Raw genomic sequence first — 21822 nt, forward strand, 5'->3', positions numbered from 1 at the left:
TCTCAGTGCCTCCCTCCACGCGCGGTTAGTTAACGCCTGCCGGTGAGGGGCCCCCAGCGCGTGGGCTCCGTGTCCTCGCGGATATATCCCGGCGCCTGGGATTGGGACAGGCGGCCCTGGAGCTGCGTCGCCGCCTCACCGGACGCCGCTTGTGGTAGCCGCTGGAGAGGCGATCGGGTTCTCGGATGACTTCACTTCATGCTGATCGTTACTCTGTCCCATAGAACTTTCTGCCACACTGGTCCTATTCTGTACCTTTGCTATTCAGTAGGATAGCCACTAGCTGCTACACGTGGCCATTGACTTAAGGCTAGTGCGACTGAAAATCGAAGTGTCAGGTTTTATTTAATCTTTGAGTTAAATGTAAATGACCACATGTGGTTAGTGGCTACCCCATTAGACAGGGTTCATATTTTTGTACCAACGAGTTTTCTTCGGAAATGTGAATGACGCTTCAGTGCTAAATATATCTGGAGTAAACATTGATACCAAAAAGTCTGTTGTCTTGTTTTTGTCAGCTTTATACTGAGAATTCTTCCGTTTGAATTCCTTAGCCCAGGATGGTTGGCAGCTCTTACGAACACGTGACTTTGATGCGGAGTGGGGGGCGGGGAAGGGGGCGAAGCGAAATAATTTCTGTTACTCCTTGCCTGTTTGGGACGTAAGGCTAATGTTTAACATCCGAAGGAAATCAAAGCGTTATCTATCATCTGTTGTGTTAATGAAGCAATAACATACTGGCCCCTTGAAACAGTGTCGGCACTCTTTCAAACAGAATAGGGATATTTAACTTTGAAAAGATTAGTAATTAAGATTTTATTTAAATCTGGACCTAGAGCACCCAGTAAGTATGAAATGATTTTCCCGTTTTTGGAAGGGAGCCTGAAGTTTTCCCTTGCTTCTTGAATATTTAGCTGGTGAGAAGCCCCAGTCCTGGCAAGAAATCCAGAGAAAGTGAAAACTGGGCTTTTTTTGTTGTGGTTGTAGGTAGCTTTGGATAGTATTCGGCTCTGTGGGAGGGTGAATGGGGCATTGTGAGTTCTCATAGATCATAGATCTGGTGAAAAGTATGATGCTGGATTCTACTGGTTGTCAGCACTGTGGTCCTGGGCAAGTTGCTTAATCTTTTTGAACTCTAGTTTCCTCATGTGTAAGAAGAGGACGATTGCCACTTTGTAGGGTTATAAACATTTAATGAGAATGAGTCTGACCTGAAATTGGCTCTCATTAAATGAAAGCTGTTCTTGGTAGTGATTATTTTATAGATGGGAGCAGTATTTGTAATGCTTTGTATGCTTATATGCCTAATAAGCAGTATCTTACATAAAAATGCAGATAAAAGAAAACAGACTTAAAAAATCAATTGTTCCTCTACTATTTTGGAAATCGTCTTCCACAATCATTGTTTGGACTTTGATTTTCATTTAGTTTATATTTGCCTGTCTGTGTTAGAAGTATCTCTTTGAAAGTTATCGCTGGTTTTCCAAGAAATTTAAAAGGATAAAAACATGGATGTAAAATTTCTGATTAAGTAAGTGAATGGTACTTATTTAGTCTTTGATAGTGGGATCTGTAGCTCTGAGAAAGTCAAGTAGGCCTTGAGCATGTCAGAAGAGAGGTACAAAATGGGTGTTAATATTGCCTAGTGGGCATTGTACAAGGAACACTTTTTTAAATTTTTTTAAGCCCTAACCACTAGACCACTAGGAAATTGCACCCTCCCCCACCCATTTTTTTTTTTAATTTTTGTTTTATTTTCTCTTGTGGACTTTTTTTATTTGAAAATAATTTTCATGAATAAAATGAGAGCTGAAATAAGTGTTAGAGTACAACAATGGAGATGACTTTATGATAAAAGTCCAGTTCAAGTCAGTTAAAATTTGCTTTGTCAATCTGTATGTAACATTTAAGATTGAAATTGTAGTAGTTAATTTAGGAAATCTGAACAATAAGAGTAAGGTAGTACACAGCACTGTAAATCAACTACACTCCAATAAAAATTAAAGAAAAAAGAGTGAAGTAGTAGACTTTCAAACTGAGGGAACGAATGAGAGGGAGCCGGGTACCCGAGGTTAAATTATTATTAGCTGTTTACTTTAAATACTTTCTTTTTTTAGAAGGCCATGTAGCTCTTGTCAATATATAATTATGAAGTGGATTTCTGTGGGACTTATAAGAAAATAATTTCTGGTCGTTTGCTGCTTGTTCTTTTAAATGTCTTTATTTTTAAAATTTGTGAACGCGGGGTACCAATTTTACAGTGTGTAAATAGAATTATCTTTTTTCATTTTAGATGGAAATTATATGAATGAAATTATATGAATGAGTATTTAGGTGACATCTTCCTGCAAGATCTTCAAGAATTACAGGTATTTTTAATTTAAAGATTAATTCTTTCTCCTAAAGGAAAAATACCACAGTTAAGTTCAGTTGTGATAAGGTGGTTCTAGCATATAACACAATTTGTTAAAAGTCAAACTGCAAATATATTATTGCCCTCTCATTAGTGTGACTTTTTTTTAAATTTAAGCATTTATAGGTAAAATATCAGAGGTAGATTCATTGATATTTTTATAATATCATTAAAATGTGACTCTGTAGTCCTTTAGACTGGTTACATATTCAGTAGACATTCATTTTAATCTTTTTTTCATTATAAATTTTTTGGCGAGATTATCTACTTCAAATAGGTTTTAAATTTACTTTAGTATTTAATCCAGATTTGGTTATATAAATTATTTCATTCCATTCAGTCCAACATGCTCTTGCATTTTAAGGCCCTCTTAGTTTTAGATTTAAGTCACTGTTTGATACTGTTCCTTGGAAATGGTCACTTGAAATAGTTCTTGTGTAGAGAAGTTAATGGGTATTTGCCAAAATCGTCTCTAAGAGTTAAAATATGTGACTGTTTTACTTTTTCAACTAGTATTCTCTTTTCATTTATATGTAATTGAGTCACATTTTGATCTATGAGGATTTTTCAGTAGCTGCTGCCGTTTGATCTGGTTTCTTTACCCTAGGTAGATTCTGTTTTTTCCTAGGCTCGATCCTGCCAAAGTAGTATATCTGTAGTTTTCCTTCACTGTTGGGTCAGTTTCTCTGCCTCTCAGTACCTCTTTTAGAGGATTAGTAGAACCCTTTAAAGTGGAAAAATCAGTTACCTTTGCAGACAAGAGGAGGATGTTGATGTTGAAGAGCTGTGTGGTTTTATTTTTTCTTTACTGTGCACTTTTTCCCCCATATATCTGAGAGCGATGTCTGTAAAACACTGGTATTATTTCCCCAGAAACTGTAGTGGGATGGAACCGTGTCCCTATTTATGTTCTGTCTGTGTCACCACTCAGTAGGGCACGATTGGCTGAGAAAATTTAAACGTTGGCTCTTCAGCCTTTAGGATACTTCCACTCTGGGCAATCAGCTGTGGGAATGTGCTTCTCTCTTAAGGACCCTGGCAGGAAGGACAACTCTATGGGAATTTGACTCCTTGACATGGAGCAGACAGCCTTACTCTTTCATGCCAGACCCTTCATGTGAAGTTACCATTGTTAACTGCTTCTGCCCCTCCAGGGAAGGGTTTCCCTTTGAAAAGCCTGGGCAGGGAGATGATGGTGAGGTTTCCTGGATGAGAGGAGAGTTGGAACAGGCCATAGGGTGTAGGACCAATGCTGTGCCGTTTTGGTTCTTGAATGATTTCTGTTACAGCTTTTCACAGTGAAAGTAACTAACACATATTTTTTTTCTTTTCCTCCCTTAGAAGACAAAAACACTAATGAGTTTGAGAAAGTGGTGAAGTTTGGGGGGAGGGAAAAAAACTGCTTTCCTGATCTGCAACTTGACTGGATGTTAAGATGTCTGTGGACATGAATAGCCAGGGGTCTGACAGCAACGAAGAGGACTATGACCCAAATTGTGAGGAGGAGGAAGAGGACGAGGACCCTGGGGACATAGAGGACTATTACGTGGGAGTGGCCAGCGATGTGGAGCAGCAGGGGGCCGACTCCTTCGACCCTGAGGAGTACCAGTTCACGTGCTTGACCTACAAGGAGTCCGAGGGTGCCCTCAATGAGCACATGACCAGCTTAGCTTCTGTCCTAAAGGTGAGCAGTGTTGTCAACTCCCAAGTGTAATCCCTGAAATTAAATCTAAATATGAGCTGTTGCTAAAGTCTCCTCCGGCCTGGTTAAATGGCCTGTAGCTTGAAACCAAACTGAATTATGTGTTGCCTCCTATGGACACATCTGATGTATTTGCTTTGTCTAAGGTGCATATCAGAGGACCTCAGCTTCTCACACTACTAGGAATTAGAAAGGCGGGGTGGAGTGGATTCAGGGGAAATAGACCAGAAATACACAGAAGCAGAGCTGTGTAGATTAACACTTGTTTCAGAAAGTCTTATGAAATTTTATGAGGTAACATAGGATAAGCATCAGAATCACCCAACACTGTGTGGGCGATTGATAAATCTCTTAAGAGAAGCTCCTAGATCTCCCGGTTTGCTGTGAATAATCGGTGCTTCTAGGCTAATGAGTTCATTGGTTGGATATACTGGTGACTAATCTCTGATGTTGAAAGAAATTTTGGCAGTAACTAAGAGTAAAGTAAGTTCTCATAGCTTGTATTTCATTGATTTGAGGGGGTGTGAAATGAAATTGAAAGTTAAGTAACAGAACTGATTATTTTAGCAAGCCGCTTATTTTTAACACTTAAGCTAGCATAGTTTTCAATGTCTTGCACCTTAGGCCAGGTATTATTCTCACAATGGACATTTTGTATTACATAATATCGAACTAGTACAGAGTAAAACACACAGAACAGCATTTACTATGAATTATTATGGTGCTTTAGACAGTGTCCCAGCCTGTTTCTCCTCTCATGTGGACCATTATGTGAAAGTGGGAACATTTCTCCTACTTTGCTGTTTTCACTGACCTTCCTTTCAGGAGCTGTTGCATGGATTTTGTTGTTCGCTAAAACTGAAGATCAAGAGCACATTGGCATGATTTCAACCAAATAATTTTCATTTTAGTATTGAAATGGAAATAACGAAGGTGTGCCGTACTATAAAAGTTGCTTTATCCTACTAGTCCAGGAAGTTTTTTTTTTTTTCCCCAGGTGATCAGCAAATGTTAACTAATACCTTGGATTTGGATACTCAGGGCTTTATTAGTAGCTAGCTAGGAGCTGAAAGCTAAAGATTTTGTGCAACTCACTTCTAGAAATGGACAGGTTTCCTCTCTCACGCTCAGCAGAAAACTCAAAGAATGAAGACCCATTGGAACCTCTGGGTTTGGGATTTCTGCTCATAACAATAGCAGAGTTGCTGGGGCATTTCCCTGGTAGAAAAGAGATCTCAAATCTCTTTCTTCGTCATTATTCCCACCTCTCCCTCTCTGGTCAACTAGTTTCTTTTTCTTTAACCGTATTTTACATGGTGTTGGTATTTAAAATTAGAGGAGGAATTGTCGGGTATGTGGTTCTAGACAGTATCAGTTGGCAAAGTTCATCAGGATATTTCCACCTATGCATAGTAATTCTCAGTTAAGCCCCCATGCCAACTTTCTTACTCTGCTGGAGACAGCTTGGGGGCACAGGCCTTTTTCTCCTTTGTTTTTTTTAATTGTAGTAAAATCCATAAAATATACCATTTTACTCCTTTCCTTTTTATTAGGCTGTCTTATTGTGGGCCTTTGGAGGCCCTCTCCTTAATTGTTCGGACCCTCACGGCTCTTTCAGGCCTACCTTGTGCCCTCCCTAAGTGAGCCTCCTCGCAACCTTCTAGAACACAGTGGTTGGCTCCTGTTGTGGACCCAGGGCCCAAATGTTACAACCCAAGTTTATTAACTCATATAGTGCAATCTTCTGACTGCTTGATGTTGTTTTTACTTTTTCACATATTTTGGGATGTTCTCTTCACTGCTTGTTGTGTCACAGAGGGCAGAAACTACTTTTTTATCTTGTCTCCCCCGTGATTCCTATCACAGTGTTCATCCATAGCAGGCATTGAATAATCTGGGGGCACTGTGGATTTGGTCAACTGTTGATGATGTCCCTGGTTTTATTGGTGTGAGCTCAGTTCCCTAGTCCGTGCTGTCCATCCTCTCCTGTTGTAAAACGGCATTATTCTCGGGCACAAGATCAGGAAAAATACGGCAAAAAAACTGGGAACAGAGATGAAGGAGCAAAGAGAGAAGGAAGAAAGTTGAAACCCCAGGAAAGGGTTAAAGGGAAAATAAAGCAGAGAGGAAAATAATCCATGAAATTCTAGATGATGGTAGAAAAGGCAGCTGGATTTTTTTCCCCCTCCCTCACTGAGAAGTGCGTTAACACCGTTTCCATTCTCGGCCTGGGCGGCCAAGGTCCTGGCTCTACTGGTGGCTTGGCTGCATGTAAGGGGCTCCGTGGTGTTCTAAGAGGTTCAAGAATTTGACCAAGGAGGACAGGCAGGAACGGCTTGGTCAAGAGTACAGGAAGAAGGAATCACACACAGTCTTCCTCTTTCAGGCTGGCTAAAACCTAGCATTGGGTTTACTTTTGTATTTGAAATTTTTTTGAGGTAAGAGGAAGCCATTGAAGTATCGCGTTTACAGAACGGTGTTCACAGGTGCTTTAGCTACTCTCACTCCTGTTGCATGTGTCTGTGAGAAAGGAGCTCAGTAATCGTCACCCAGGTCACTACTGATTTCCCTCACCAATCACGAGCTGTTTGCACACTCGTGACTTACTGAGATATTTCTTTCATACGGTTTAGGTGTTATTTAGCTAATAGGAAATGTGATGTGTATGTAGTTTCAAATTAGAGCCTCATGAACAGCTAGCTGTCCATGAGCAAAAGCTGAGTTTGAGAAGTGGCATCAGTTAGCCACTGATCGGTGTTATTCACTCTTGTGTTCTGGCAGTCACCTATGGATGAGCCATAGACTAACATAAAGTTAAACCTTCTGTTACCTTTTGGGATTTCCAGTCTCTTAGGCAGAAAATTCCCAGCTGTCTGGGACATTGGGCTTTTGGTTTAGTGAGGGCCCTTGCTATCAGAGGGTAACTTCCTATATGTATTCTGCAACCAGTCCTTGAGTAAGATCATTAATAGAGAAAAGAAAGTGCCCAGAAAAATCAAATTCAGGGCTGAGGATAGACAAAGGAGAAAATGCTTACCTGTTATGGGGTAGAGGGAAAACTGCTGATGTTCAAATAATGGCAAAACAGAAGCCTTGTTTCGAGAACGAGCTATCATCCTACACAAATGGAATAGAGGTGAAAGATGAAATGATTGCCGGATGAGGTGGATTGTGATGTAAGGGGGGAAATCTCTGATGAATATTTTAGTGATACTCGAGTCTTTAAAAAATGAGCAAAGTTACCTTCTTTACCTGCTGGTCTTTTATATGAAGCTTACACAACAAAGTATTGTTGCTGCGATAGCTTTGGGAGGCCTTCTCTAGTAATAACAGCCCCTTTCTATTACAAAATGTGGTATAGTTAACTTGGAAGAATTTCGTCATTCAGTGAATTCTGCTGGTACTTGTTCCTTGAATCTCGGGGCGTTTGCAGTCAGGCTGCTCAAGAAGGGGCTCAGCCATGGTCCAGCCCCAGACAAAGCCTTTGCTGGGTCTGACTGCTGATGGGCTGGAGGTGCCTGCCGCCTTGTGTTCCTTCTCTCAGCAGCTTGTTAGGGCTGTGAGCAGGGAAGATGGGATGTTGCTGCTCAGAGCCCCGCCCAGGCTTCAGAAAAAAGAAAGAGTCCATTTTGGACTAGATCTGGTCCGTGGAGCTGCTGTGAGCTCTGTGAGCTTTGTGTGGGTAAGAGAACCTCAAGATGGGATGTGGCAGGAGTGGGAGTAACAGAATGCCCCGGGTCAGTTAGGCATGGCGGCGGGAAGTTACCTTCTGGGCTGGAGTGGAGACTCAGATGTACAGGTAAAAAGGAATGAAATAGAAGATCGTGAATGCCACCTAAAGTGTCTTTACTGTTGAAGGAAAGAATTAGAGTTTTTTAAACTTCAGTGCTGAACTGTGCTGCTTTTCTCAAGCCTGGTTTTCCTCAAATAGGGTTAGAGATATAAACTGATTATTGTGAGTGTTTTTACTATAGTTCTTGCCTCATGAATTGCTATATTAACTGCAGTAGAGCTGGGAGAATGTTCCCCAGAAGACTATTCTGCCACCCTCTTGCTTGAATTTGTTTTATACTTGCTGTTCAGCAAATTGTGGCTGGAAAATCTCTCCAGGTTCTTCTGTGGTCATTTTTCCCTTTTGTGGGTGAATCATGAATTACCTTATATTTATCCTTTCTCTCAAGTAGCACTAAGTTCTTATATAACATCTGGAAAAGACTAATTGTATTTATTAAATTAACTTTCTTGTATCCCGGTATAGCTGAATGTAAGAACATGTTACTTTTATTTATACATTCATTAATTAAGCAAGTAATGGTTGCTTTCATGTTACTACTCATGGGAAAGTGTCTTTAAGCTGGGCCCAGTAACACTGAATGTTTGTGTGCTGAGCGGCCGTCTGATTTCTATTTTTATGATCTGATGTCAGGTTTCTTTGCGTGCCTCTATCTCACTAGAATCTAGATTAAATTCCTGTGTTTCAAATAGTTGGTCGTTAGTGGATGTGTTGACATACTTCACCATGCTTTTTAGTCTGGAAGTCTGTTAAGTGTTTTACTGGTGTGTAAATGTATTTTTTAAAGGGAGATGAGAAATGTCCAGAGTGACATTGAGAATTGCCTAAGAGCAACTAGTGCTAGAGTTATCCCTGTCTGGCCAGCTTAGAAAGGTTATTGTTATCATTGACTTTGTGCCCTCACTGTGTACCTGGCACCATGTACCACATGTTCCCTGCCTTTTGGAAAAGAAGCTCTCCATGAGATTCAAGGCCAGCTTTCATTCTGGCGTTTTGTTGTACTTGCACACTGCCTTAGGAACTGTGTAATCAAGGGGTGATTCTAATTCCACTAAAGAATACCATTCATAATTTCGTTAGCCTAAAATAAAAGCTTTCTTCCTTGCTTATGATCCCATAGGTCTTGTCCATATTCATAGATATGTTACTGTTCTGCAGTTCATTCATTCAGCTAGTATTTATTGAGCATCTGCTATGTGTTAGGCACTGGGAAAACAGCTGTGAACAACATGGAAAATCTCTACTCTGGGTGACAGTCCATTCTAGTATTCATTATGTCCATGTATTTATATATTCTGTCTTTAAAAATGTGAATTTCAAACACTTCCCCTTGTTTATACTTCCTCATATGTTGTCTTATGTATAACACATTGTCTTGTTTTTGAACCATAATTTGCTCCGGCTTTCCCCATTAGGCATTTAGGTGAGTACTTGTGTGTTACAGTTACAGGGACTGGTTACATTGCTGTGAGCATTTTCATGGATGTGGCCCGTGTGGTGTTGAGTCTGCACTACTAGCGGTCAGGCTAGCCTGAGTTCCGCTTCCTTTTTTGCCATTTTATATAACATGACCATGGGCAAGTTTCTCAACATCTGTAAGCTTCAGTTTCCTCATTTATAAAATAATGATAATTAATACCTTCTTCACAGCGTTAAGTGAGATAATGCACGTAAAGTGCCTGGCTCATGAGTGTTTAAACATGGTCATGATAGAAGCAGGGCAAGAGTTGAATAAGGAGAATATTGCTGTCACATGTGTGCTGTGGTTCCTTGGAACACATTCTCAGGATTGTGCGTTTCGAGTCACTGGGTAGGAACCAAATTGCAGAAGGTTCTGGGTGATGTGTTACTGACTGACGCTTCGGAGTGTGCGTGCGGTACTCGGATCATGGACTTCGGGCTCTCTTGCCTTCATCCAAATACTCTGATGTCCTTCGCGTGGGTCTGTGATAAGAAAAGTAAAAATAACACGAATTTTGAATTGGGACCAGGAAGAGGTTATAGGGGACTATGGTCTTGTCTTTTGTTTCTGCATTTCTAGTGAACTGCAGTGTTTGGTCTCCTGCCTGCATTGACAGCACTCCTTACTGAAGTGCCTAGCTTGCTTGGCTTAGTTAATTCTGAGATCCTTTACTAAGGATCCTGTTTTTAAGATGCCTCCTGCCTTGCCACACACCATGTGGGATCTTTAGTTCCCCAGCCAGGGATCAAACCTGTGGCCCCTGCAGTGGAAGCACAGAGCCCTAACCACTGGACAACCAGGGAATTCCCAAGTACTTTAACTTTTGCTCTGCCCCAGTTTCGCTCCCCTGCTGCCCTAGGAAAATGTAAAAGATTTGGTTTCTCTGTCTGAAAAGGGAAGAGTTAGAGCAAAGATTTGAGAAGAGGTACAGACTGAGACAGCAGGAAGCCTCGCATCCTGCTTAACCTGAAATGTGTCCTGCTGTGGCTTGATTACTTAAACTGACATGAATTTCAGAATTCGAAGCTTGTGTTGTGTTCTCTTTTCTCTAAACTATCATAACCCTTTATAACCATAAAATGGTTTTGCTGTGATAACCACAAGTAATCAATCATAAATAGAGGAAAGAACATGCAGGAAGAGCGAGATGTTTGTTTGGAGAGTTTAACAGGACAACAGAGCTGTTCTTATAGTCGTGAACAAATAGTGGTCTCTATCTGGGAATGCTGCTCTCTTTGACTGGCAGTTTCTTTCCTGCCCAGTACATGGTCTACCCACACATTTCCTTTTCCTTTGTTTTAGACTTTTACTGGTCTCTTCAGTGTGCTCACCATCATTTTCCAGTCTTGCTGCCTTTTACAATATTCCAGTGCCATCCAACCTGGCTTTCTTGATTCTCTATCTTCATCGGTGATACCACCATCCACCAGGCTGGAAACTGAGGACTTACCCTTGGCTCCTTTCTCCTGTAAAGCCCTCTCTGATCTCCAGGCAGATTCAGACACTTACCTCTGCCCCCCTTTTTGCATGTTTCTTGATATATACTGATACTAGTTGTTTATTTGTCAGGAATTGAACTCTTTGAGATAAAGGTCCATACTTTTTCTTTGTATAAACCGCACCAAGCAACAGTGCCTGGTTATGTTTTGATCTCAGTAAGTATTGCTTGTTGTTGATGTGACTGTCTAAATAAGCCCAGGCCAATAATTGCAAAAGTTGAGCATCTAACCCCAAGGCTCTACTTCTATATGTTTCTGTTTGTAAATAGACGATATGCTTGTTTAAGGGCTTCCATGAAGCCAGCTGACTTTCAAATATAGATAGTATATACCTGGTGGATGTGTGGTTCCCAGCTTGGTGTGCATGTCAGATTTAGCTTTGGCAGTTCTTATATAGAAGACTGAACTTCGTGCAGATGTAATAAAACAGAATCTGCAGAGGTGAGATGAGGTATTTGACATTATATTCCTGTGGAAATACAAAAACACTTGTGAAACGATCCAGGTTACTGAAGTGAGGAGTGGGCAGTACACCCTCTTCTGGCTGCTGGAAAGATGCATCCAACATTTGGAGTGCACTGGTTTTGTAACCAGAATGGGAGTAGGATGTAAACTGCCCACCTGTACTCACCAACTGGATAGGATTCCTGTAATATTTTTGATACCTAAACATAACTTCATATTGCCCTATCAAAATACAAGTGGGTTCTTATGTCCATGTTGATAATGAGTAGCTGTGAAAATGACTAGTAGTATCTGCAATCATAAATACAATGTGAATACTTTAAAGGCTTTTTATTTTATGACACTCGAGTAGAACACCTCAAGTCTTTGCTTCAGGTTGGTTGGCTGCCCTCACATACATTTGTCCTTTCTGCATTTGTTTCCGTTTGTTTGGTATTTGGCTATCTATAGCAGTTTGATTTGCAATAGCCAAAAACTGGAAACAACCCAAATATCTACAAACAGATGAATGAACAAATAGTGATGTCCCCGTAGAACAGCATGCTCTCATCAGTATGAAAAGAGTGGGCCACTCATACAAGTACCATTGGTAAATCTCAGAATATGCTGCATGAGGGGACTCAGGGGTGGTGGTGGGGGAATAAGCAATTTATGATTTCAATCATATAAAATGCTAGAAAATGCAAACTTGTCTGTTATAAAGGAAAATAAACTAATGATTGCCCAGTAAGCTGAGGAGGGCAGGAAGATTATTAAAGAGCACAAAGTAAATATGGAAGTGCTTCTCCATTTGTAAATACCATGAAAATGAAGGTAAAGGCAAATATATGTTACAAACACAGAATAACAAAGAGAACATGTAAGGGGAACATATGGGACATCATTGCTCATGGGAGCCGGTTTGTTCAGCATGTCTTTGAAGAGGTTGTGGGCTTTGATCTGACTGACTTAGCTTGGAGAAGATAAATGTGCTGCAGATGGGAGGATTAATTAAAGGTGTGTATGTGGAACAGTCAGCCCCGCCCCCACTTGGTCTCTCTTGGCAAAATAATCTAGATAATCTTAGGGAAATCAGGCACTTAGAGAAGGTCAGATTTAGCTATCTTTATTTGTCATTTTGGGAGCCCTTGAGTCTTGAATAATAGCTGCTTCTGATCAGTCACCCTAAAGAGAAGCCTGGCAGTTGCATGGTTCTGTTCATGTGCATAGAGTTAGGGTTCATTTCCTGAGACTCCCTTTTTACAAATTGTAACATCCACCTAAAATTCACCATTTGAAAGTGTACAGTTCAATGGCATGTTAATGCACTCATGGTGTTGGGCAGTCGTCTTCTTCATCTAGTTCCGAAACATTTTCATCACCCCCAAGACGGAAACTTGGTACCCAGTAAGCATGTATACTCTCCACTCCCTGTGTCTCTGGCAACAACACATCTGCTTCCTGTATCTCTGGATTTACCTATCTATGTTATAGAAATGGAATCATGAATATGTGACCTTGTGTGTCTGGTGGCTCTCTTAGGATAAGTTTTTGAGGTTCTTCCAAGTTGTAGCCTATATCAGTACTTCATCCCCCTTGTTGCCCTTTATTGTGAACGGTGATTCTAACCAAGAATCACCAGACATTTGAGGAAAACATGCATAATGAAAGACAAACAGAGGAATTGACTGTAATTGATGTAGACCAATAAGTAATTTTGCTTGTTTTTAAAAGTGCACTATTAAAAAAAAAAAGTGCACTATTTAGTATTTGTCAAGGTACTCAAGAAGATGTGGCTTCTATAAAACAATCAGAGATGCCGTCAGGAAGAAAATGAAAGCAGAAAAGAACCTGTGGAGATGAATTATGGGTTTGCCAAGCTAAAAAATATACCATAGATAGATCAGAAGATACAACCAAGAAAATCTCTCAACATAAAGCCAAAATACAGGCTATATATATATGTGTGTGTATGTGTGTGTGTGTGTGTGTGTGTGTGTGTGTGAAAAACCAGAGACATGGAGATTCAATCCAGATACCCAGGATTTACCATAATTTGTGGCAAGTGAGAACAAAAAAAAATGAAGGAAAGAAAAGATTTAAAAAGGAAAAGAAGAAGATTTCCAAGAGCCAGAGGGAGGAACAGTTTTCATGTTGAAAGTGTCTGTCTGTTGCCCAGAAGGGTAAAGAAGAGCCATTGTCAGAATTGTCCCTATGAAATTTCAGAAACGCAAGAACAGAAAACCTTAAAGGTTTCCGTAAAGATACACCAGGTCTTCTAAAAGACATGGGAATCATGTCTCCAGCATTGACAAGCAGAAGACAGTGGTGCAATGGTCTTCCAAGTCCTGAGGGAAAATAATTTTTAATCTACAATTCTGTCATTGCAAAAATAAACTTATTTTCAGATGAGCAAGGACTCCAAAAATGTACTTCTCCTGTACCTTTGCTGAAGTAATTCAAGATGAAAATCAAAAAGAAAAATAATAATTCAAGAAATAATTAAACTAACCTAGCAGTCCAGTGAAAAATCCCATGTTCTGCTTGTAGCAGGCCTGGAAAATGGTCAGCACAGATTGGAACAGAAACTTGGTGGGATCCAGGAAAAATTTCTTCTCGAATAGGAGTGAGGTGGATTCCTAGCAATTGATAGAATGAAGAAGTTGGTAGATGGTTGGAATGTGGTGAGAAACCATAGAATTCTTCACAGGGGGGAAGGGAATTAGAATTCCCATGCAAAGCAGAAAAACTACACACAAAAATCAGAAGCCAAATAAATACAAAGCAAACACACCATGTGGCACAAGTGTGCGTGATTGGCAGCTACTAATAATGATAATGTATTTATGCCAGATGTACAAACATTCTTCTCTGAGTGGACCAAGGAGAGTGCTATTAGAAGCTCAGGGGTGGAAATGCAACTCTGGTCCTGTACACAATGTCTTAAGATTACAAAGGCTACAGATAGAGGAACTGAAAATAGTGATTTAAATATTCAGAAGTTGGGGCTGGGATGGGAGTGGGGCGGGAGTGGCATAGGTAGAGAATTATGGGCATGCTCAGCGATGTTGGTAACAACCAGGAGAACCCAGACAAGTGACTGGGAGAGATTTGTCCTGGCTAGGAAGACTGGGAGAGGATCAGGATGCGGTGGGATGGAGTGGCAGATATTGTTCCTTTGCATCAAAATGCTTTTTATGAACCATTTTATTTTTTGTTCAGTGATAATTGGAGTAGGTTAAGAGTTTGCTGTAATTGGGATAGGTTGAGAATTTGTTGATTCTCAATAAAACAAGTGTTTCTGAGTATCTTCTGTTGTTTTAACTTTTAGATAGATGCTAAGAAAGATGGGGAAAAAACAATTTAACCTCTACCATAAAATTTTGGCCTTTATTTTCTGCCTCCTCCTGTTTTAGAATGATAAGACAGAAAGCAGGTATGCATAAATAAAACCTTTTCTGCTTCTATTCCACATTTTCTGACACAGCCGCTGAAAACACCATTTTATCTTGCTCTGTTGAGAAACTTGAAGTGGTTTCTCCAGATTCCAGCGGGAACTCTTTACTGCTCTGCTCCCTAATGTTTGATTTTTGGTTCCTCAAACCTCCTGTCAGCATCTCTGCCATTCCTGTCACATTGAAAGACCTCTCAGTTCACCATCCTTCTTTTTTTTCTCCTTTAAACCTTCCTTTCTAGATCTGTATCTGGCCTCTCCTGCTAGACTGTGCACCCACTGAGGGCTTGGAAGGCTTTGATGCCTGCCTGCCTGCCTGCCTGCCTGCCGGGGCTCTGGAGGAGGCTGAATAGGCAGTGGTTTCAGATGAGACCACAGGAGCCAGGCGGAGGGAAGTGTTAAGTATGGGACCTAGCACTGGCACAGGCATTGTTCTAGCTGCTTAGGTACGACAGAGAAGGGAAATGGTGCGAAAACCTCTTCCCCTAGAAAAGAGCTTCATTCCGATGGAGGTTTCTTTACATAAACATATAGGTGTGTAGAAATGTGATACGTTTTGAGCATAGTTGACAGCAGCAGTCAGTGGCTCTGTCTTTGAAACATGCTGTTGGAGTTTGTGGCTCTGTCACTAAGATATGAGAGGCTCTGAGGTACCCTCTGGAGAAGAGAGGTAACCTGGCTGGAATACCCTACAAGTGTCTGGTACTCCCTCTCCTTTGCCCTCCTCACAGTCGCCGGAGCTGGAAGAGACAGTGCATCATTTGAAATCACATATAGACAAGATGGGCTTGTAGCTGCAGGAATATGGTAGGAGACTTGGCTTTTAGTCCTACTGTGTGTTATTCATTGGCTATGAGCTCCTATCTGCATTTCTTTTGGTTGTGATTAACTGATAGGACTTTGGTTCACTAAAGTAGTAGTCATCTTACCTGTATATGGCTCCTTCCTGGAAAACCATATGGAATTCTAGCAGGGGCTGTAATCTGTCTTTTGAACTAAGTATCTCCCAGAAGATTTTCATTGAAATGCAAACCCAAAAAGATATGCTGGCTGAGATTTACCTTGCAATAATCTCGAGGGTAGTGGTGTAGGTAAGGTATAGCCTGGTTCTGAGTTGATGTTTGAACTAGGTGATGGGTATATGGGTTTCATCATACTCTTCACTTATGTAGATGCCCAGAGTTTTTCATAATAAACAAAGTACCCTCAAGGTCAAGGAAGGGATGACTTTTGTATTTTTGTTTTATTCTATTTTTCATAAGTAACTGTAGTTAGTCAGGTCTTTAGATGATTATTGATTTTAATGATCAGAGACCATAACAGAACTAAATTAAGGTTATTTATTGATTTAGATGATCATTGATTTTAATGATCAGAGACCATAACAGAACTAAATTAAGGTTAGACTGGAGAGAAATCTTCAAATTAGTGTTCATTAATCAGATTTTGTAGAGCATTTATCACATGTGGGTGCCTCAATTACCAGTCAGCTCTCCCTCCATGGAGAGAAAATGCAAGGAAGCAAAGTTAGAATAAGGCGCGGAAGAGCGGACCTCTTAGAGCCTGAGAGTATGGAGGGATGAAGTATGGGAGAGGTGAAGGCCCACCGCCGAAATTAGACTCGAAGGCTGGGTCTTGCCACTACCCCCACCACCGCTGATTTGCCCCCTTCTGGGCTGGTGTTCACCTTCTCTTTTGCCTCTGTGCTTTAACCTTACTTCTTTCTCTTATTCCTTCAGCACTTTCTCACCTCACCTTCTACCCTCCGAGACTTGAATCCATCCGTCTTGATCTCCTTCGGCTAGTTTTCCTAAATTACATCCCTTCCTACCCTAGACCCAGAAGCTGGCCAACAGACAGTTCACTCCTTTCCTTCCTCTCTGCCTTTTAGTGAATGACCACTAGTGTTTGTTAACAAATGTGATTGGACCATGAAGTGGCTTAACAACAGGCTGAGGCATGGAGCCCTATTCGGGTAGCCTTAAAAGATTTCAGGCAGTTGGCAAGTAAGAATTCTAAATAAAAATTGAAACTACCACCTGTATTTTTTCAGGCCGTTGATGCTCTCTGCCATCGGCTGCATCCTCCCTATGGCACTGGTAAGTGTGGGAAGGGCTGGTGACAGTTCTGGTGGGCTGCTGAATTTTCTGTTTTCTGGGGGAAAAAATCTGTTTGCAAGCTGTGCTGTTAACTTGTCCCCACGGACTGGACGGCTTGAACCAACTATAGGAGACAAAAAAGATGAAGAAGCAGTAACGATGCTCAGGGTTTTCCTGGGGAGCTGTTGTCAGGAATGGAGGCTATTCAGTATGTGCCTTGATCCTTATATCAAACTAGCATGTCCTGTGCATTATTTGAATAATAAACGTATAGAATCCAAGTGCTCTGGGATGTTAAGTAATAACGGTTAAATCTCCTGAACTTCTGAATACGTTTTCCCCAAAGATAGATGTTGGCTGTGTATTGGAAAGGATCCAGAATGTTGTATGTTCTGAGCGTCTCCTTCCATGGCAGGGTTTATCTCCCTCTGGTATTTTAAGTGCTCCGTGGTCAGGGGATCAAAGATGTTTGTTCCAGTGATTAATTTATAAAATTCTGATACTTGAATTTTTCTGGGGAAAGAGTTTGGTGGAAATCAGAAAAGAAATTTGAGGCTCTTATGTACTAATGAACTTCAGGTGGACCCGGGGTCCTGTGATTTGAAAAACAGATTCACCACAGTCTGCTTTCTACTTGGGGACCTAACAGAAAATACATACAAGAAAATTGAAACATAGAGCGGGGCGGCAAGTCATAGGAAGGCTAAAATGTAAGCCAGTAACCAAATTGCTGCTGGAGTTGCGTTTTCTAAGCTCCTGGAATCCTGCATCTGTCTCCTTGTAATGAGTGGGTCAGAGGCTGCATAGATCCAGAAGTTTTATCTTATCAAGATAGTCTCCATTCCAAGTTGACAGGCTCTAATTCACTGTTTACACTGTTTCACTTTTCTGGTCTCTGAAGCCCTTAGATCCCAGAAGAAAGTGCGTCCAGAATATCTCCTGAAATGCTGAGGTTATGGACTTGTGTGCTGTTAGCCATGTCAGGAATGGCTTGCTGATAACAGCAGCCAAAATCCTCATGTACACGTCACTGCATCTCTGTGAGAAAATCTTAGCATCATTGGCTGCTGTCCAGGATTTCCCCCTCAGGTCCACCTCCTCCCCACCCACCCCACCAAACCCTGCGTGTCAAGCCGGGATAGAATTGTATGGACACTTTATATGTTGTTTATTAAAAAAACAGAAAGGAGAGCTTGACTCCCCAACAGTCGTCTACACCTTTAGGTGTCTGCACAGGTGGTAACTACTGACCATGTTTTGAGGGCCTGTATATGGGAAGTAGCTTTTTAAAGATCTCTCCCAAACACAAATTACGGAGAATGACAGAAGTTTGCCTGCAACCTCTGGGAAATAGTGATGTCCAGTGGCCAAGTCCTTTCTGACATTCACGTAGTCAAGTGCTTCCTGAAATAAAGATCTGAAAACCATCTGAGGGTGTTGAGACTGTAAATGTCATCCAAGCCAAGCCAGATTGGATGGGCAATGCAGAGCAGAGTCCAGGCTGGATGATGACAGAGGTGACCCCACGGTCCTTTCAAGCTTCACAGGATGCTCTCCAGGGCCTTCTGACCCATCGTGGGTCAGGTTTGAAGGCACAGGGAATGAGAGGGAAAGGCAAGGAAGATGGGCTACACTTGACCGTGTTCTGACTCCATCTTTGACTCTGAAAGCCTTCTCTGGACCACCCAGGGACTTCAGGACCCTTCAGTGTTTGATGAACTGTGTACCGCTACTTTCCCTCCCTCCCTCGAGGCCTTGGTGTGGGAGGTTTAGAGGGAGCCGGAGTGTTGTGAAGTTACTGGCATTACAGGCCTGCTTATACTCAAATTCACATTGTCTCGTCAGTTAATCTTTGGTCAGAACTATGTATGTTCAAAACTCTGAGGGGGATGTTTTCATTCTGAGGAGTACATAAAAGATCAAAATGAACTATTTTGAGGCAGTGGTGTAAGGGTCAGCTCTCTGTTTCTTGTGACATTTGTTTATTCAGAAGATTGCCATTGAATTAAAGTTGGCAAACTTTCCCTCCAACTTCATGAAAAATTTAAAATATACGAAGACTTTTAAAGAATTGTGCAGTAGGTATCCATTTATCTACCGTCTAAATTATACAGGTGCTAACTTTTTCCTGCATTTACTTTATCATGTGTCTGTCCATCGATCAATTTTATTTTTAGCATTTATTGAAGTATTACTTACATTCCATTAAACTCATCCATTTTAGAGTGTACCAGTAGAAGAGTTGTAGTAAATGTAAACAAATGTACAGCCATCACCACAATCCAAGTTATAGAACATTTTCATCAGCCAAAACGTTCCCTTATATCCATTTGTAGTTGGTCCCCAATCCCAGTCCCAGGAAACTACTGACCATCTTACTGTCTGCATAGATTTGCCTTTCCTAGAAATTTCATATGACTTGAATCTTATAGTATGTAGTCTTTTGTGTCTGGCTTCTTTCACTTGGCATGTTTTCAAGATTCATCCATGCTGTATCACATGTCAGTAATGCTTTCCTCTTACTGCCCAGTGAGGATTTTCCATTTTATGGATATATACCACATTTTGTTTTTTCATTCATTCATCAGTTGATGAACATTTGGGTTGATTCCAGGTCTTGGCTCTTATGAAATATGCTGCTGTGATGGTTTGTATAACAGGGTTTTGCATGGACATGTTTTCATTTCACTTGGATAAATATCTAGCAGTGGGATCGCGTATAACATTTTAAGAAACTGCCAAACTGTTTTCTGAGGAGACTCTGCTATCTTACATTCCCACCAGCATTATATAAGTGTTATAGGTTCTCCACTTGCTTGCCAGCACTTAGGTATTGTCAGTCTTCTGTATCGTTCTAGTGAGTGTGAAGTAGTATCTTATAGTTCTAATTTGCAATGGCAATCCACTCCAGTACTATTGCCTGGAAAATCCCATGGACAGAGGAGCCTGGTAGGCTACAGTCCATGGGGTCGCCAAGAGTCGGACATGACTGAGCGACTTCACTTTCTTTCTAATGACTAATAATGTTGAGCTTTTTGAGTTGTGTGAGTTCTTTATATGTTCTGAATTAAGTCCTTTATCAGATATATGATTTGCAATTACTTTTTCTGTTGCAAATCATATATTTTGTGGCTCGTCTTTTCTTAATAATGTCTTTTGAAGAATGAAATTTAATTTTGATGAGCTCCAGTATATCATATTTTTTCTTTTAAGGATTGTGCTTTCAGTGTCATAGCTAAGAAATCTGTACCTAAAAAACCAAGATTGCAAAGATTTTCTTCGGAAAGTTTTATAGTTTTTAGTTTCATTTAACACTGTGAACTATCTTGAGGAAATTTTTGTGTGACATGAACTAAGCTTTTAAGTTCTGAGTTTTGTATAGTGATGTTCAGTTATTCTGGAACCATTTGTTGAAAAGACTGTTTTATCATCTGTTGAATTACATTGGTACCTTAGTAGAAAATTAATCATAAGTGTATGAGTTTACTATTCTGTTACATTGATCTATAGATATGTCTGTCCTTAAGCCAGTACCCCACTGTCTGGATTACTGTAGCTTTATAGTAAGTCTTGAAGTCAGATGGTGTAAGTCTCTTCCAACTTTGCTCTTTCACGGTTGCTTTGGATATTCAGGGTCCTCTCCATACATTTTAGGATCAACTACTAATTTATACCCTAACCCCTGCTTTGATTTTGATTAATTTTGATTGCTGTGTTCTGTCTAGCTGCATTGTCCATTCTGGTAGCTGCAATCACATGTAGCCACTGGGCATTGTGGCCAGTTTGGATTGGTATGTGCTATAATTCTGAATACAATGGACTTTGAACAATTAGATGGAAAAAAAAGATGTAAAATGTAGTTCGTTAATAATTTTCAGTGCGTTAACATGTTGAAATATTTTAATATATTGGGTTAAATAAAATATATTTATCAATACAGTTTAGTTTTATCAATAAATTTTAATTTTTGTTTGCTGCTATGTAGAAACACATTTGTGATTTTTATATATTGGCATTCTGTTGTTTTAACCGTACTAAACTTATTAGTTCTACTGGTAGTTTTGTGTCTTTTTATGTGTGTCGTTTTTTCTCCCCCCATGCCTTATTAGGGCCATCAGTACAGTGTTAAATGAAATGATGAGAGTGGTCTTCCCTGTCATGTCCCTGATCTTAGCATTCACTGTGTTGTTATAGAGTACAATGTTTTCCTTAGATACCCTGTATTAGATTTAAGCAGTTCTATTTTTCTTCCTAATTTGCTAAGAATTTTTGTCTTGAATGATTTCTTGATTTTGTCTAATGAGTTTTGTTGTATCTACTGAAATGATCATTTGGGTTTTTTCCTGCCTTTACTTTGTTAATTCAGTGAATCGCCTTAGGCGTTTTCACATGTTAAATCAGCCTTTTATCAGGGTTGTGTTAGCTTCATAGAGTAAATTTGGAAGAAGTATTCTTCCCTGCTCTCGTTTCTGAAAGTGTATTCAGAAATGGAAAAAAGCCTCATACATAAATAAGACTTTTAATTTTCTTATTACATGTTGATCTTATAGAACCGCAGATTTGTCTTGAACGTGACATGGTCACGTGTCCTTCCCAAGTCATTAGTCTATTTTGACTATCAGTGGTTGTTTATCACCCTTTTGGGAAGAATTTTGACCTCATTATAGGTTCTTCTTGGGGAGGTTTCCCTGGTGGCCTAGTGGTTAGAATTCCGGACTTTCACCACCCAGGTTCAGGGAACTGAGATCTCACAAGCTTTGTGGCACAGCCAAAAATGAATGAATGAATGAATACTCCTTGATAATGCATACATACATACATACATACATAGATACTTTTAAGTCCTTCTTGGTAATACATAACCTTAACTACTCACAGGTTATCAGTTGCTTGATCAAAACAGTCCAGCAATAGTTTGTCTTGGTTCTGCTGGAAGACTTGTTCTCTGCAGTTGAA

At 40.4% G+C, this 21822-nt stretch overlaps 1 protein-coding gene across 3 annotated transcripts in view; it reads left to right on the plus strand.

Moving 5' to 3' along the window:
• Window positions 1-21822, plus strand: part of ARIH2 (ariadne RBR E3 ubiquitin protein ligase 2) — a 36790-nt gene that overhangs the window by 536 nt on the left and 14432 nt on the right. For 2 of the 3 annotated variants that reach the window (XM_052646885.1, XM_052646880.1), the window contains exons 2-3: window positions 2294-2369; window positions 3755-4097. In XM_052646885.1, the coding sequence (XP_052502845.1) occupies window positions 3849-4097 (249 nt within the window). In that variant the 5' untranslated portion in view covers window positions 2294-2369; window positions 3755-3848. Of the gene's footprint in view, window positions 1-2293; window positions 2370-3754; window positions 4098-16820; window positions 16867-21822 lie in introns of those variants that run through there. The other variant, XM_052646887.1, reaches the window with a different exon arrangement.

This window comes from Budorcas taxicolor, chromosome 1 (genome assembly GCF_023091745.1).
Source record: "Budorcas taxicolor isolate Tak-1 chromosome 1, Takin1.1, whole genome shotgun sequence".
In the NCBI taxonomy this organism is placed as follows: domain Eukaryota; kingdom Metazoa; phylum Chordata; class Mammalia; order Artiodactyla; family Bovidae; genus Budorcas; species Budorcas taxicolor.